Here is a 16,441-nt window from a genome sequence, read left to right as displayed (position 1 = left end):
CTAGTGCAGACTTGACTGAGAACCGGTGAGCATCAAAGATGTGTAGTATGCCTTTCAAGCTTTATGATCTGATAATCGCATGCTGCTTGAAACAAAGAGAAAACCCCAGTCCACTACGCTTGAACAACCACCGCTAGCGGACTCTTTTGAAGATAGAAACCAAGGGCCAGGTATCATCACGAGATACCGGATCCCAGCGAAGGGCGAGAGGGTATCGAGATTTTGTCGCCTAGATTCGGTTTCCTCTGGTTCGCTCTCTAGATACCATGCTCCACCCACTCTCTCAAGTACTTGTTTCCAACCTACTACTCTGCTTCTGGAATAACCTCGTCATCCTTCGCGATCATGTAATCCGCCTTGACGACGGGTACTGGGAAGTTCGCAGGTAGGTCAGGGAAGTACCTTAGGTTTTCGGCCTGTAGCTGCACTAACTGCACTTTTGGCCCCCCTCCAGGTGTTTCTCCAACACTCTCCGCATTCCTCCAACTTGGCATGTTCGGATGCATCGAAGAGAAAGTATTTGCTGCTTTCGCCACGGTATGCATGACTAAGGGAGAGAACAACCACAAAGAAGTAGATAACGTCATATTCCTGGCAATTGGCGAGAGTCCAGAAAGGCTTGTAACGCTTGAGTCTCATTAGGGGGGATGTCGTTGCAGAGTCGGGTGAGGCGTGCGACAGACTCCACGCTCTCACCATCGAAGCACTTCTGATCATCCTTCTTGTCGCATCTGATGCTGATGGTCTTAATCCAGGACCTTTTGGCAATAGATATCGACGACACCCAGGCAGTCAGTATGTCGGACGGAGACTCATGTCCCGAGCCCTCAGAGAATGTGACGTCGTTGAACTTGAGCTCCAAACCAGCAGTCGCTGCATACAACTGCTTGTTGACATACTTGAGCTGGTTGTATTCGACAAGCTTCTCGTCATCCCCCTGGTGGTAAGGTGCCTCGCGATGGTAGAGGTACGGCTTGTCTTCACCGTCCTTAAGCATGCGGCAATGCAGCGGCTTTGAGTGGGTGAGAGAAAGTTGGTAGATCATGTTGCGAAGCTCGGCCGGTAAGTCCAGAAGAAGCGATGGTCGTTGAGACTTGTTTTCGGGGAGATGAGGAAATTGAGTCGGGTCAGGGCTGCAACTGACATAAGAAGTTATGCTTGAGACCCTCGGTTGACTAGTGGCCGGTGGTCTTTCCAAGGTTTGCTCTGCGCCGCCAAAATTGGAAGGGCGCGCTGACCTTAACCTACACTCGAGCAGTACAACTCGTCTCTCACCCAGCTGACCCGCATTCTTTGCGTGATAGCGTCATATCTTCATTTTCCCCTACAGGTTGTCCACTTTTTGCACTCGCCGGGACTGACTTTAACTACATTTCCTTGACTTTGGGTTCAGTCCTAAAACCAGATCGCGGCATCTGTTCGACCAGACTATGGCCAACATACCGGCTTGTAACGCAGAACTCATGTATGGTTACCTTGGTGTCTCGATCAGAAAGCTAAATTCCGTAACGTCACGTGCAAACCCAAAACCTGACTCCAGGGCGGCGTGAAGCGTGTCGTACGATTCCAAGATACGGAAGAGTGGTTAGAGTCCATAGCAGGTTCAAGGTTAGCTAGCGTTGCAGCATTTCGGTGAAATTCTTCAGCAGCGGATGGGGAAACATCCACAATGACAAGAGGAGACGTTTTCTCTCATCTCGATCAGGATGGGTGCGGCATCGCTATTCGATCGGAGAAGGCGACGCTGGTGGAAGCGTGACCATCCGAAGCAAGGCCGGAGGAGTTGGCGATTGGATAGTCATGGGTTCGCGTCGTGGGAGTGGAGGGGAGTTCCTGAAAGCAGAGCGGGCCATAGCCCTGCCGCTGCAAGGGCATGAAGATCTTTTATCGTAAAACCGGTAGAGGCGGAAGATCTTGGGCGCTGACAACGTCGCCATAGCAGGGTAAACCAGGTTTTAGTGGGCTGAGGAGCGGAACCGAGGTGGCGGTGCAGTTCGGCTCATGTCATGCTTGGCGAATGACGAGTGACGACGCTGTGAACCAACTGGGCTGCTGGCCACGACTGACAAGAGTCAAGAATCTTCTTAACCTTCGCACGTGAACCCGCCCTACCCATCACCTGTCGCTCCTGTGACTGTTCCATACGCCTCGCGCACCTCACCTGGCCACCCACCTAACAACAACCATTCTTGAGCGCTTTCGAGCGCGCGCGCCTAGGCTTGGAATCCACTCAGCCACGCTTTGCTGCTTAGTATCACAACCAGATCAGCACTTTTCAGCCGCGAAATCAGCACACCGACAACCGACGGTCTCATAACCTCAGGCATCAGCGACTCCCCAGGCCTGACTCCATTCACACAAACGCGCCTCACCAGGCAGAACATCAACAACACCTTGGCACAGCCAGCGCATACGATCTACCGAAAATGGCGCTCAACGGAGTGCGCCGGAAAGACACGACCAAGGGACCGCCGCTGCGCGTTCTGTCGTTAGGTACGTTGGTGATATGATGTAAGGCCTCAGTATGGCAGGTGCTAACCCATGTGACAGACGGCGGCGGCGTGCGGGGGTACTCCATGCTCATCATCCTCCAGGAATTGATGCACCGCACTTTTGTCGAAACCGAAGGACGAGCCCCAAAACGGCACGAAGTTCCCAAGCCATGCGAACACTTCGATCTCATTGTAGGCACCGGCACAGGAGGCTTAATAGCTATCATGCTGGGGCGGCTGAGAATGGACGTTGAGACATGCAAGGACGTCTACGTGCGCATGACGAGGAGAGTCTTCGAGACTGACAAGACATTTGCTGGCATACCGTATCGGTCGACATTGTTCAAGGCATCAAAGCTGGAGGAGGCCATTATGCAATGTGTTCGCGAACACACCATTTACGACGACGAGGGCAACGACAATCACAACGGGCAGGATGCACCGCCCATGACCCCCGGAAGCGCAATTTCGGGCCGCATGCAAAGAAGCGCTAGTAACGCCAGCAACTACAGCCAGATTGGCATGACGCCCGTGAATATGCGCATAGCCGCCATGAAGTGGGGGAACCCTCACGCTCAGCTATACGACAACAGAGAAGAGCGCACTAAGACGTGAGTCAGACGCATGCCATTAACATGCCAAGTTACTAACTATTTGCAGCGCCGTCACAGCTGTCTACAAGGGCACCAACAAATCTGGCAACGGCCAGGTTCTCCTCCGCTCCTACGATTCCCGCAAAGAACCTCCGATCGAGCCAAACGCCACGATATGGCAAGCCGGCCGAGCAACTTGCGCGACTGCCCTAGCATTCAAGCCAATTCAGATCGGCCAATCCGTCTTCCTCGACGAGGGCTCCGGAAAATACAACCCAGCCCCTATGGCTCTCGATGAGGCTGTTTGCAATGAGTGGCCTGGACGCGAAGTTGGTGTTTTTATAAGCATAGGAACCGGAAAGCGGCCAGAAGGCACAAACGCGCAACAGCATCTGTGGTGGGAAGGCTTCGTTTCCGGTGGCATGGGTGACTTTGCAGAGGCGAGACGGAAATTGATCCAGAAGATTGAAGACTGCGAAAGGACACACAAGGAGATGAAGGACCACCTTGCGAAAAGACAAGTCAATCCTGAGAACTACTACCGTTTGAACGTCAACGTCGGTGTGGGAGAGTTTGGAATGAATGAGTGGAATGCGCTCGCTGAAATCAGCACCAATACGCGCATGTACTTGGCAGACAAGGGAGTACAGGGCATGACACTTGACTCGGCAGCAAAGATTGCAAGGATACACTTCGCAAAGGTGCGATGGGAGCGCGCAGCCAAGGGAGAGTCACCATTCTCGCCAGGCGCTCAAGCACCAAACAAGCCTCTTCCAACCGTCCCGGACCCAGCGCCCATGGCAGTCGAACTACCAGCCGAAGAGCTGGCGCCAGAATACTACACCAACATACATCCCGCCTTCCGCCCTCCGCCAGAACCGCGCCGGCCATCAGACAATGACAAGTTCCTGGTCGTGTCCTCGGACGAGTATCCGCAGTCAGCGGCGAGTACAGATGGATTCAGCGACTTCCAACCCAGACATTCGGGCGAACTAGTGTCACCAGGACGTCGCTCGGATGAGCAATTTTCGGCAGGACGTCCAGTATCCTGGATGAGCTCTGCGCCCAGCTGGGATGATCGTCTTTCCAACGCTCCACCTAGACCACCTAAGACACCTTTGCAGGATGGACTTCACCCCCCGCCTCTATCAGGTACACGCACATCACCCCCCGCTGGCTCTTCCTTCGCAAGGCCCCCTCCTGGTGCACCTCTGCCGTACCCAGATACTGACGGTCCGCCACCGATTGTCAACAAGGCGACGAAGCCGGATTACACGCGGTAACAAAGTGCGAGGTCAATCTTCTTTTTGCATATATGCTTGAATGGTGTGTGGAGTCTTGCATGGTCTATCTTCACAAGGGAGTGCCCATATCACGATATTTCACGGCTGATGGTTTCGTTGAGAGAATAGTTTAGATACCCATCGAAGTTTTCTTTGTTTTGCTCAATGTCATGAACTTTTTTGCATAGCTAATCGTCTTTCCATGCCGCTTTTCGTGTCTATCCGTCATTAATATCCTCAAGATTCTGACATATTTGGAAGAAGGGGAGTTAAAGATCTTCCTCGATGTCTTCATTCTTCGGCTCCGGCTTGACGGGGGTGAGTTCCTCGTCCTCGTCCGCTACGACCTCCTCGGCAACCTTCTTCTTGCGTCCACGCTTGGTGGGTGTGGCTTCTCCCTCAGTACCAGCGTCGCCCTTGGCCTTGCGCTTACGCGGAGTAGGAATCTTCTTGACACCAACCACATCGGCCTCGTCGACACCACGAAGAGCAGCGAGATCGGCCTTGAGGGTGCCCTTCAGACGGTCGACCATGATGCGACAGGCGCCGACCGACTTGCCATCCGGGCGAGGCGCATTCTGTGAAGCTATTAGTGGAGGATACAGGGAAGAGGAGGGTACGTACAGCGAAGTCAAGCTTGACGTTGGAGAACTCGACGAGGTTGAAGTAGTACGCGAGCTATAGTTCATTGTTAGCAGTGTACAGTAGAATGTGTACGTGGTAAGGTAGGAGAGGCATGTACACGCTGACGGTCAGTCCAGCCCTTGCCCTTGGCACCTTCGGTGTCTGACATGGTGGATTAGTTCCTTGCTGTTGCGGTGTTGTGTATGGCTGTAAGGCAGAGTGTAACGGCAAAAGGACTGCTGGTGCGAGGTGCGAGGTTGTACGAAGATGAAAGGTCGAGGGTCAGAGACTTGTTTATATCTGGCGGCGCAACTGTGTTGGTGAATGCGGTCTTGGCATGTGTGGTAACGGGGTGAAGGTGAGTGTGCAAAAGTGTAGAAAAGTGTACACGTGCGTCAATCTAAGTTGGGAGATTGCAACGCCTTAGGAAATGAGGGATTTCATCAATGAGATTATGTCAACGAGGTACGTGATTCCCAAAACTGTGTTGATTTGTGGAGTATGTCTTCGATGTGTACGGCATGTGGAAGCTGAAAGCGCAGCTAAACAAGACCAGTAGAAAACTCAATACATGCCGTGAACCTATTCCGAACGCAAGACGCCGATATGCGTTACAAAACGCTTATGCCAACTGCCTTATATCCATGTCTGCAATGCCATAGTGGTGCCATCTTGGTTGTTCAGATATCCTCAGCCTCCTTGAGGATGTCATCATCATCTTCGTCCTTGACCTCCTCTTTGACGCCCTGATCCCCCAAGTCATCCTCGATCGCAGGAGTGGGCAGCTTCTTCTTCGGGCGACCGCGACCTTTCTTGGGAGTGACTTCGGCGTCGCCACCGTCCTCGTCGGCCTTTGTCTTGCGCTTGCGGGGCGTTGCAGGCTTCTTGGGTGTAATCTCAGACAAAAGTGTTCCCGTCTCCGTAGCCTCCCACTCCGGCTTGAGGACGTTCTTGAGTGCATTGATCTTCTGCTTGAAGCCGTTGGCGTTGCGACCGGCCGGGTAACAGCCCTCCTATGTCATGTTAGCGCGGAGCACTTTGTATATTACGGATGTAAAAATGATACTTACGTTGTAATTGAAGACAGGATTGCTCTTGTGGACGAGATAGAGCAGACTGGAGAGCTAGTCAAGGTTGGCATCGCGCGATTGACAGAAGTGCAGCTGGCGTTGGGTACTCACCAACTCACGGTCACTCCATCCGGTACCGGTGAGCTTCTTGCTATCCGACATGATGTCTTTGTCGTTTTTGTTGTTGTTGTTTTTTATGTGAAGGTTCGTAGTGTGGCGGAGTGTGGAAGAGAAGATGGATTGAAAGAGGTGGGAAGTCAGAGGACGGGAGGCTCAGACAGATGTTTATATTCAAGGTGAGAGGACCGCCAAGTGCTCAGATCAATCAGAGCTTAAGCTCATCGTGAGTTCGTAAAGAGCAAACGCGGTACGTGGTGTATACTGCAGTGTGCACCATACGTGGTGAAGGTGAGTCAGTTGCTCACGGTAACGCGATAGCCGCCTGTGGATCGTGTATGCTGGGTCAATCTGACTTGATCGTTCTTAAGAAAGTGACTCATCCAGAATATACATGTTTCAAACTGTCATGATGTAGTCCATAGCCATGCGACACGCTGAACTGGGTAGCAGATTTTGCTCGATACCCAGAAGCTAGCCGTAATAGCAAGCACTGCGTTGTATGAAATCCATCAAAATTGCACATGGGTTTCAGCATGTGTTCTGGCATGTATTACGCAATTGTCAGGTGTAGGTGGACAGCCGAAGATGATATGAAAGCGATGAAGTGACCGACAGAAATGCAGCCCAGAGGAGCAAGATGTACATCAACTTGTATAGCGTATAGAAATCTGGCCATAAAAGGCCTTCTTATTGTAGCAGAGATATGTTTGCGAGTGACTGTTCTTATGCCGAACCTTTCTCCATCAAGAACGTCCTGTTAATCGCTGGGTTGAGTTGAACTTCCTCTGTCCGGATATCGATTTTTGCAAACAACATTTTAGTTCATATACAACCTTAAGGCATTTGCATCAGATCGCATAATATCTAATAACATTGGGATCAACTGTAAAAAGACGAGGTATCGCCTTGCTCGAAAGCAAGAAAGCACCCCATACCCTAAACAGGCAGCCAAATACAGCCACACACTACCCAGCCACCTCAACCACCAAGCCGACCCGATTCGACCCGCTCCGACCATCTTGCATACGGCATGCGAACCGTTGAATCAGTGCGTACCGGTGTATGTGGGTCCGGGGTAGAAGCGGGCCTTCCCGTGCTTCGTTGAGCCATGGCCTGCGGCACCGAGGCTGGCATGGGTCTGTGCCTACTATAGTTCGAGGGGTTTTGATAAGGGTTTGCCGTGGTTTACGGGATTGGTCGGGTTGATAAGAGGAGGTTTGCGAGGCGTGCTGATCATCTTATCGTCTTACTGTATCTTCGTGAGCAGAACGCGGATCAGGACTCGGACAATGAGGGGGTCCGTGTCCGGGGAGTGTTGGGCGGTTTAGATGTTCTCAACAAATATTCCTCTTGAGACTATACGTGAGGCGTCGGATATGCTACTTGTGTAATATGAATAGCATCAATCATGAAGGCTGGGAGATCACAGAAGAAGTCGGGGAGATAGCAGATATTGTCCATAACATAATGTATTCATTCCACAGTGCGCTCAGCTGCACCAAGTCGGAGGTATCTAGGTGTACTACAAGTTATCGTGAGAAGCGATTAAATGTAGTAGGGTATCGAAATCCGTCCAGCCATCCCACAGAAAAGGAAATTTTGTGACCTATTGCCCAGTCTAAATGATATCAAGACCGAAAGAAGAAAAAGGGTAACCCTAAGTGGCTAACCCCGACGCCAAAAAAAAAACATGTCGACGAATTGGAAAGCTACAAGTGAGCGACACCGTTGGTGACCTCGGTGACACCGACAGTGGTGCCGTTCAACTTTTCGCTGGCGTAAAGTTGTTGAGAGACCTTCTTGTCGAAGTACTTGGGCTCGGTGTATGGGTCATACATGTTCTTCTTAATGTACGCGTCGAGTTGCTCGTCAGTGAGACCGCGGAGTTCAGTGGCACGGTCAACACCGTTCTTCTGGGCCGCACGGATGACACCACGGGTGACGATGACGGAGACCTCGCGAATGCGGCGGATGTCGGGGTACAACCAGCCATCGGCGCGCTCTTGCTTGTTCAATGAAGTTGATAGTGACTCCGCAGAGGCGTAGATCATATCTTGGGTGACGGAGACAGCCTTGGAGATAATGGCGCCAAGTCCGATACCAGGGAAGACATACATGTTGTTTCCTTGGCCGGGAGTGAGCATTTTGCCGTCAAACTCCATTGAGGGGAAGGGAGAACCGGACGCGAACAGGCAGCGTCCCTCAGTGGCGATGACGGCCTCCTCGAATGTGCACTCGGATTTGCTTGAAGGGTTGGAGAGAGGGAAGATGATGGGGTGGTTGTTGATCTTGGCCATCTTCTCCAGGATGTCCTTGTTGAAGGCACCACCGATAGTCGACAGACCCATTAGGATAGTGGGTTGTACGTAGTCGATGAGGCGGCTGAGCGACTGGTATTGGCGGCCGTTGTTGTCGTCACGAGCGAAGAAGACCTTGTGCTCGGCCAGCTTGTCACCACGGTCCAGGGTAACGAGACCGTTTGAGTCGACGAACCAGAACTTGCGCTTGGCCTCGTCCTCTGTCAGGCCCTCCTTGATGAAGTACTCGACGATCTGCTTGGCAACACCAACACCGGCACTGCCAGCGCCGAGGAAGATAGCCTTGTGGTCTTTGGCAGGAACACCAGAAGCCTTGACAGCGTTGATGAATCCACCGACGATGACGGCACCAGTTCCCTGGACGTCGTCGTTGAACATGGCGTATTGGTCTTGGTAGCGTTCTAGGGCGGGGAAGGGGTTCTTAAAGTCCTCGAATTGGATGACGATGCTGTCACACGATGAGTTTCCTGAAAAGGTTATGGATGCAAAGTACGTACCTGGGCCACTTGTCGGTAAGGGCAGCCATGAGCTCGTCGAGGAACTCCTTCTCCTGCTCGGGAGTAACCTTGGGCATCCTGGATCCCATGTAGAGAGGGTCGTCGCGGAGGGCCTTGTTGCTCGTTCCAAGATCGAGAGTCAGGGGCAGGGTGCTGTCTGGCTTGATACCAGCGCAGGCGGTGTAGAGAGCGAGCTTTCCGACGGGAATACCCATGCCGTTTACGCCAAGGTCACCAAGACCCAAGATACGGGATCCGTCAGTGAGGACAGTGATGTCGACCTGGTGTGGCCAGTTGTCGAGGATCTTGCGAAGGTTGCCGCGGTCGCTCCATGAGAGGTACATGCCCTCGGGTTGTGTCCAGATCTCGTGCCATCGTACGCAGGCCTCGCCGACGGTGGGGGTGTAGATGAGGGGAGTCAATTCCTGGATATGTTAGATATTTGATTTGAGAATACTACTGAACAGTCACATACCTTGATGTTCTCGCCTAGGAGACGGTAGAAAAGATGTGGGTTGGTGGCCTTGAGGTGGACGAGGTACTGGAACTTCTCAATGGGCGCCGTCTTCATGGCAAGGAGCCTGAGGCCTTGGTGGGATTAGTAGTGATATTTGAACAGTCGTGAATTGACATACATCGCTCGCTCTGAACGTCGTAGCTCTCGACGGCGGGGGGAGTGAGGCCGTATGTGCCCAGGGTCCTGCGGACGTCGGGCGTGTAGGACAGGTCGTAGTCACCGGAAGTGGTGCTCAGTTGGCGGGCCATGTTGGGGCGTGTGGCGGAAGGCATGGTGTCGTTTGCTATAGTGGCCATACAACGAACGAAGGAGGGTTTTTGGATTGAAGAACGGAGGCCTTGGGCGGGAGCCGTAACTTTTATAAGCGGTCTGAATCGGTGCATTGAAATGAGCTGAAACGACGCGTCGGCAATTGAAAAGGAATTAGGAAGACAGCCCGCCTGGGGCGCGGAGGATGGGGGGGCTACATAACAAGCAGCCTATCGGAGGGGTCTAGGTTCCGCAACAGTCAGTCTGTGAGGAGATCCGTTCTCGCCGTCAAAGTGTGCCTGTAAAGGAAGCATGGACCAGCCCGTTGGTGAGTTTTACGCGAGTCCCTTCCCCAAGTTTACTATCTTGCCGCGTGCACAACTGCAGCTTTTCACACTACACTCAAAAGAAACTGCGTTGCATTTCGTAGCATTCTACTACCACTTCAGACTGTCTACAGTTCGTCTTTCCAGAATTTTGCTCGAATCCTGAGGGATGCCGATGCTCGTCGTGTCACAGCCACAGCCACCGGGTAGCAGGGGTCATGACTGGACGTGCATACGAGTCGGGAGCAATCGGAACGCCCATATTTGCCTTGATGGAATGCCGTAGGATTCTTCCATGGGCTTCAATCTTCGTCCGCTCACCTTCTGTGCTATCTTGCTTTTGTCGGTACTCTGACTTAGCTGGAAAGTAGCCCGAACGGCTCTCACCCGCGCCCTCGTCTGTGGTATACCGCTGTTTTCTTTTGGTCAACGACTGCATGCCTGTAGCCCAATATCGAGCTCGTTGCGAGGTCAGGCATCGAGGCATTTTATTTCCGCAGTCAATGCGCAGCGCCGCGTTGCAACAGCGTGCTTATTATTAATCGCGTTGATCTTACGGGAAATGTCTCATGGCCATTCGCCACATGGTACCTTGGAGGGCTGTCGCGTTACTCAGGTCAATAGCGGCCCCGATGGACATTAGCCAGAAGCCATCACCGTCTACTCCTTCGCGGGTCCGCACCGGCTCCATCAAGGCACACCGCGACCCGACGAATTGCTAAGCACTATGAGCGGTGTGTCTTTGTACCGCAGACGGAGCCGCTGGGGGCAACTTTTTTTTACGCACACGGTACACCCCTGAATGTTCGCTAACGGACCGTTGGTGCCAGGGGAAGCGCATGCAGCATCCGATTGCTTTCGGCCCATGTCTGCGACAAGAAGAATGGGCGCCTTCACGAGTAGTCAGTCGACTGTCTATATCCGTGCTATCCGGTTCGCATCGTAGTATCGGACGTCCGATTCAATGCACGTTTGATCTCCTTTGCGATATCGACGAGGTCCCAGACCCTATACTTGCAGATGCGACAGTGGATCACCCGCGCGGTTGTGTGGGGAAAGCTTGATGGCTTGGGTAAGGTAGCCGCCCTAGGGCTCTGCGCCCAGTTCCTGCTGCTCCGAGAATTGGGGCACGCGACTCCACAGTCCACAGCACCACGGGAGGTTACGGACAACTTTATTGCAATTACCCGCATCCGACTTTCACATTGACATCCGCGGAGGCTGGCTGACGCAAGCATCATTTATCGACAAAGTCGCTAATTATCAATGGATTGCCTCCCCTTGCAGCAAACCTGCGACTGTCATGCAGCTGTCAAGTCTCACCGTCTCTTGACACCTGGAAAGCCATGGCGTGCGAGTCAGCATCGTACATATTAGATCTGATCCAGCACACGCATGAAGCCTTATGGCCGGAGCAGACTAGCATGGTTAGCAAACTACTAGTCCCTGACAGTTTCAGATCTCCTAATATCTCTTCCAGAAATCAGCCCTCGGCGCATCTTGGGAATTGGACACCTAGGCATCCCACGCTCCAATCCGATAGACAGTCAAGGAGTCTGTACACAATACGATACACCTAATTACTTAATCTACCGAGTTAATACAACCCTACTGGCTTCTCAGACGTATTGTTTGCGGTCGCTGTATGCGCGAATCGCAAGCAATGTTCGAGTTGGTACCATGGCTTGGTGCTGCAAAGCCTACTGGAAAACAACAACACGATCAGTCTACATAGACCATACACCTAACGAAAACCTGCTTCCAGAATTTTGAAGCCTGATCAAGAAACATTTAGGTTCATCTGTCAGCTGGCGTCGAGGCTGCTTGCTATGACGCGGCGATCCACGGAGCCACTTCCGCGGAGTTGTGATGGACTTTTGGTAGCTGTGAGCCTGTTCACGATTGCCATAGTATCCGAGCTGTTATCGAAACGGCTAGCCCTTCCATCCGGAGTACGCTCCATCATTGTGAACCGGATCCGGATGACTGCCTTGCTGTACCTTTTTGGACTACATTCCAGAGCTAGAAAGTGGCTTACCTCGGTATCTGGGAGCTTTGCTTTTGACCCAAACCTGTACAGCCGCAAAACCACCTCCAGAATAATTGGATTCTGATCACCATGTCCCTGGATGAAGTTTTTTAAAATTGCAGACGATAGAACTCATCAAAGACACGTGCTCAAGAGTGATGCGCGAACCATGGGTGCCATAGATTGGGGAATGATACCCCATGTGGCCTTGGCGCATATGTGGAGCCGCGGGATCGACGAACGGCATGACGTCGAGGCGCTAGCTTCCCTCGTCATCCTGATCAACGCGTCGTTTGGGAGCCTGAAACCTTGGTACAGCTTCAATGTAACCTCTGCCAGAGCGCTCTCAACTTTTTATCAACCACAATTGCACTCCACTCCACGTGAAAGTGATACAGACTATCGCAATGTCACTCTCATCATGCTTCGGGTCGCGCAAACGCGACGATGACCAGCGTCCCTTGTTGCCTCAGGTATGTCCACACAGTCGCCTACAGCACGACGCGTGCTAACACCGAGCGACAGTATCGCGATGATACAACGCTCCAGCGCGAGGTGCATCAGAAGCTCCACTCGTACCAGATGCTTAGGGCGCTTTCCATGGGATTCATGCCGTCGAATGAACAAGTCATCATCAACCTCCGCAGCTTGTTGTCTGCAGACGTTCTAAACCCAGAGAACCCAGATTTAAGCGATTCAGGACGTCTGCTTGTCAAGTTTACGAAACAATGGCTCCATCAGTTCATCGACACGATGAACCACAAGAACAACGAGGACCAGATCCAGGACTTCCTCTGGTACCTTTCCAAGTCCAGGATCTCTGTTGACGTGGAGGATATCGCCAGGCGCACGACAAGATCGAAGGCGAAGGCCGATGCCACTGCAGGTACATACACACAGATGCGCCTAGATATCGGCCACTAACACGTCCATAGCCTACCAGAGCCTCCAAACCGTCGGATCTCTCCTTCTTACCAACTCAGACTTCCGCATCTTTCTGTCTGATCTCCAGACTGTCGGACGCGAAGTCTTCAGAGACACTGCATTCACACTGTCGAACGTATCCAAGAGGGCTGCAAAGAAGATCGAGCCCTCGCAGGCAGAGTACAAGGCACTCAAAGAGCCAGGCGCTGATGAGGGCCCTGCACCCTCGGCTGAGGATCTGGGTAACGATGTCGCGGAAGTAGCCAAGGTGGTTGGGAATGGTGTGGCCAAGGTTGCTAAGAGGGCAGACGTAAGTCTAGGACAAAAGCTGCAAGGCGATGAGGGCGAATCTCTCATGTACCGCCTGAAGAAGACGGTCACAAACTTGAGGCAAAAGAGGGACTACAACGACTCCGTCTCGGTGCTGGCACAGCTACTGAAGCGCTACGCTTTGGTGTACTCTCGCACGGTCGAAGATGCCATGGGCACGCTTGAAACCGACATCGATACGAATCCAGCGATGGACAAGGCCGTCAAGAACTTCTGGACTTTCATCAGCTCTTTTGGAGATGAGCAGGAATGGAAGAAGCTCGAAGACGCCTTCCACAAGGTCTTGGATCACTCCCGCAAGGATCCAGAATTCGAAGATCTGCTGACCGACGTTGGTAACTCCCTCCAGAAGCTACTCACCGACCCCGACTTCTTCGATCATGTCGACGAGAAGTTCCAGGAACTCCGAAAGAAGGCCCAGGGTGTTGGAAGCGAGTCTTCACTACGCCAGGATGTTGATGTGTTCTTTGAGCAGGCCCAGCGAACGTTCATGGCCGTGACGCAGGATGAGGACATTGCGAAGATGATCAAGACGAGCACGAGGATCTGGAACATTCTGTCGCCTATGCACAACTATACCAACAGCGAGCTGGTGCAGGACGCCATCAACGTCTTCGTTCCTCTTGGAATTCAGGCCATCCAGTACATTCCCATCCCCCGTCTGGAAGTCTCTACGCCCGAGATTGACATGCTCCTTGAGAACCTGATTATTGAACCTGGAAAGACCGTCAACCACACCTCCTTCCTGCCTTTCCGCTTCAAGGTAGAAACATACAACGACTTCGAACTCCGCAAGGCCCGCTTCCGTGTAGCGTCAAAAGCTACTTCCAAGTTCACCATCAAGATCGACGGTCTCTCGTTCCGTGCAGATGAAGTCGGCTTCCTTCTTCGCGCGCACTCCGGTCTCCTCCGTCTTGCCGACGAGGGTATCGCATCTTTCCAGCTCGACGAGCGCGGTATCGATATCCATCTCGACGTCGAGGTTGGCAAGGAGAAGCTGGAACAGATTCTCACCCTCAAGGCTGTGCGCGTTCACATCCACAAGCTCACCTACAAGCTTCGCAAGTCCAAGTTCAGTATTCTCGGCTGGCTGTTCAAGCCGCTCCTACGCCCCATCGTCCGCAAGGTCATGGAGAGGCAGATGGCCAAGGGTATCGCCGATGGTATCCATGCTGCCAACCGCGAGCTCATCTTTGCTCGCGAGAGGCTTCGGGCTACGAGGATCTCCGATCCAGACGACCTCAAAACCTTTGTCAAGGCTGTCATCACTCGTCTTACACCCGCCGACGATCCAGACGTTTACACGAGGGTTGGTGTCGAGGCGCCGGGCAAGGGTGTCTTCGCCGGCAAGTATGCACCCGGTAGTGTTGTCAAGCTGTGGGAAGAGGAGGGTCGTCGTGCAGCGGAACGCATTGATGACTGGGATGAGGGTGGCTGGAGGAACGACGTTTTTGACCTACACGCCATGACAATGTCTTAGGCGTTTCATTGCTTCTCTCACGATCGGCTCAATTTGCAAGGTGTGCTTTCCTTTTCGGCATGGTGTCATGGGTTTATGATCATCTCAGGGCAAAAATGTTTTCACAGCGGTATGGCCACGGTTTGCTTGTATGCGTGTACACGCTATCTTAATGTAGTACATAGTTCAGTTGATAGGCTTGTTACAAAGGTGTCAAATCATGATATTGTCTACAAGTCTGCTTTTAGGCAGCCATCTGAATCATGAACGCCTGCCCAAACAGCGTTATCATACAGTATGTATCCCACTCAAGCTGCGAGCTCGACTTTTATCAAATGCTAAAATGATCTCTCTCTTCCAGATGGGAAAGCATCCAGCCTTCCCACGTGTCCCTCACAAATCAGGGTTCCCAACTATTCCCCTCCCTATTCACCTAGAATGGAGGCAGATAGAAGGGGTATCCACCATTCTTGATGCGGAAGACGCTGAGCAGGAAGCTGTACATGCCGAACAAGACACCGGTCCACAGGAAAACAGCGAACGACTGCGCGCGCGCATCTTTAATCCTGGGAACCTTGATGGCGAGAGAGATGGCAGCGAAAGCGAGGATACCGTAGATGGCAGCAACAATCTGCGACTCGAGACCGTACTGGCTGCTGAAGCCTCCGGCGAAGTAGTTCATACCACCCTTGCCGTCACCGACGACATACGGTGTCTTCCTGATGTGGTTGAACATGTGGCCACTGGTGAAGAGAAGCACGGCGATGAGGCTAACGGCGGCCCAAAGGTTGCGGTTCTGGAGGATTGGAATGACGTATGGCCAGGCGACTGAGATTGCCGTGATGCCGCCGAGAACGATCACGGTTGCGGAGATGTAGAAGACCCAGTCGATGGGACGGGAGACGGAGGGTATAGGGACATCAGATGGAATCTGGCGCGAGATCCAAGCGTGGATCTGCTCGGCCTTTTGGGGGCCGGCGGTGAAGTCGAAGCGGACGGGTGCGGAGTCGACTTTTGCGTTTGCGCCGACGGTTGGGTGGAAGTAGAGTAAGACAGGTGCGGTTTGGAGCATCATCTATCAATTGTTAGTTTTGGAACGCTTTTAATAGAGAAATAGGGATATCTCACCGATTGGAAAGTGTTCTTTCCATCAACAAAGTCCAGAGTACCAAAGACCAATCTCGTCTTTCCGTCTTTGTCACCCTTCATCCAGCTCTTGCCCAGCAAATCCCATTCTGGCTGGAAGTCCCTGCAGAGCATGCATCCGAACCTCGGCTCCAGCGCAGTCAAAAGCACAGCAACTCCATAATCTCTCGGAGACTTTGTTAATTGCGCGTAACCGGCGTCGTCGAGCTTGAGCGGATGGCCAACGGAAAGCGACTTGGCGCGGGCGTCAGTGAAGCGGTCGCCGGTCGATTTCTTGGCAGCCAGAGCTGTAAAGGGCAGCAGCGAGGCTGTAAGGAGCTGTAACCACCGCATTGTGTCGTTTGGCGGGTGGAGAGTTGGTGTGCGGAGCTTTGGTGGGTTGGACGAGCTGCTTGGGAACGTGGCCTCGAGCTCGGAGATGCGGCGTGCGTAATGCCAAGGCCGACACCTAGGCAGGGGTGCGC

The 16,441-nt window shown here is 52.8% G+C and overlaps 7 protein-coding genes across 7 annotated transcripts; 2 read left to right on the top strand and 5 right to left on the bottom strand.

Annotated features, from left to right (window-relative positions):
- Positions 1-454: 454 nt before the first annotated feature.
- Positions 455-1,383, bottom strand: BKA58DRAFT_235273 (uncharacterized protein). Its single transcript, XM_046166570.1, has one exon. The coding sequence runs from the start codon at positions 1,043-1,045 to the stop codon at positions 584-586; it is 462 nt and encodes a 153-aa protein (XP_046021867.1). The 5' UTR covers positions 1,046-1,383; the 3' UTR covers positions 455-583.
- A 658-nt stretch (positions 1,384-2,041) lies between these two features.
- BKA58DRAFT_344677 (acyl transferase/acyl hydrolase/lysophospholipase) lies at positions 2,042-4,596 on the top strand. Its single transcript, XM_046168401.1, has 3 exons — positions 2,042-2,493; positions 2,551-3,103; positions 3,153-4,596. Exons 1-3 carry the CDS (start codon positions 2,427-2,429, stop codon positions 4,366-4,368), a joined length of 1,836 nt encoding a protein of 611 aa, XP_046021866.1. The 5' UTR covers positions 2,042-2,426; the 3' UTR covers positions 4,369-4,596.
- Positions 4,597-4,637: 41 nt separating this feature from the next.
- On the bottom strand, positions 4,638-5,545 carry BKA58DRAFT_423405 (uncharacterized protein; the record flags this gene model as incomplete). Its single annotated transcript, XM_046172862.1, has 3 exons — positions 5,111-5,545; positions 4,993-5,046; positions 4,638-4,946 (listed from the first exon to the last, which is right to left on the bottom strand). The coding sequence occupies exons 1-3, from the start codon at positions 5,159-5,161 to the stop codon at positions 4,638-4,640; spliced, it is 414 nt and encodes a 137-aa protein (XP_046021865.1). The 5' UTR covers positions 5,162-5,545.
- Positions 5,546-5,672: 127 nt separating this feature from the next.
- On the bottom strand, positions 5,673-6,224 carry BKA58DRAFT_404716 (uncharacterized protein; the record flags this gene model as incomplete). Its single annotated transcript, XM_046171864.1, has 3 exons — positions 5,673-6,005; positions 6,063-6,116; positions 6,174-6,224. 3 exons carry the CDS (start codon positions 6,222-6,224, stop codon positions 5,673-5,675), a joined length of 438 nt encoding a protein of 145 aa, XP_046021864.1.
- A 1,411-nt stretch (positions 6,225-7,635) lies between these two features.
- BKA58DRAFT_391067 (NADP-dependent malic enzyme) lies at positions 7,636-10,219 on the bottom strand. The gene is made up of 4 exons (XM_046170882.1): positions 9,633-10,219; positions 9,473-9,585; positions 8,998-9,422; positions 7,636-8,948 (listed from the first exon to the last, which is right to left on the bottom strand). Exons 1-4 carry the CDS (start codon positions 9,895-9,897, stop codon positions 7,892-7,894), a joined length of 1,860 nt encoding a protein of 619 aa, XP_046021863.1. The 5' UTR covers positions 9,898-10,219; the 3' UTR covers positions 7,636-7,891.
- Positions 10,220-12,396: 2,177 nt separating this feature from the next.
- BKA58DRAFT_235117 (uncharacterized protein) lies at positions 12,397-14,952 on the top strand. Its single transcript, XM_046166569.1, has 3 exons — positions 12,397-12,591; positions 12,644-13,004; positions 13,054-14,952. The coding sequence occupies exons 1-3, from the start codon at positions 12,526-12,528 to the stop codon at positions 14,850-14,852; spliced, it is 2,226 nt and encodes a 741-aa protein (XP_046021862.1). The 5' UTR covers positions 12,397-12,525; the 3' UTR covers positions 14,853-14,952.
- Positions 14,953-15,032: 80 nt separating this feature from the next.
- BKA58DRAFT_431500 (uncharacterized protein) lies at positions 15,033-16,354 on the bottom strand. The gene is made up of 2 exons (XM_046173097.1): positions 15,960-16,354; positions 15,033-15,906 (listed from the first exon to the last, which is right to left on the bottom strand). The coding sequence occupies exons 1-2, from the start codon at positions 16,308-16,310 to the stop codon at positions 15,265-15,267; spliced, it is 993 nt and encodes a 330-aa protein (XP_046021861.1). The 5' UTR covers positions 16,311-16,354; the 3' UTR covers positions 15,033-15,264.
- Between the last annotated feature and the right edge of the window lie 87 nt (positions 16,355-16,441).

The sequence above is a fragment of the Alternaria rosae genome (assembly GCF_020736505.1).
Source record: "Alternaria rosae strain MPI-PUGE-AT-0040 chromosome Unknown BKA58scaffold_9, whole genome shotgun sequence".
NCBI classification, from domain to species: domain Eukaryota; kingdom Fungi; phylum Ascomycota; class Dothideomycetes; order Pleosporales; family Pleosporaceae; genus Alternaria; species Alternaria rosae.
Note: the sequence above shows the minus strand (reverse complement) of the source record. Positions and strands in the feature narration are given on the sequence as shown.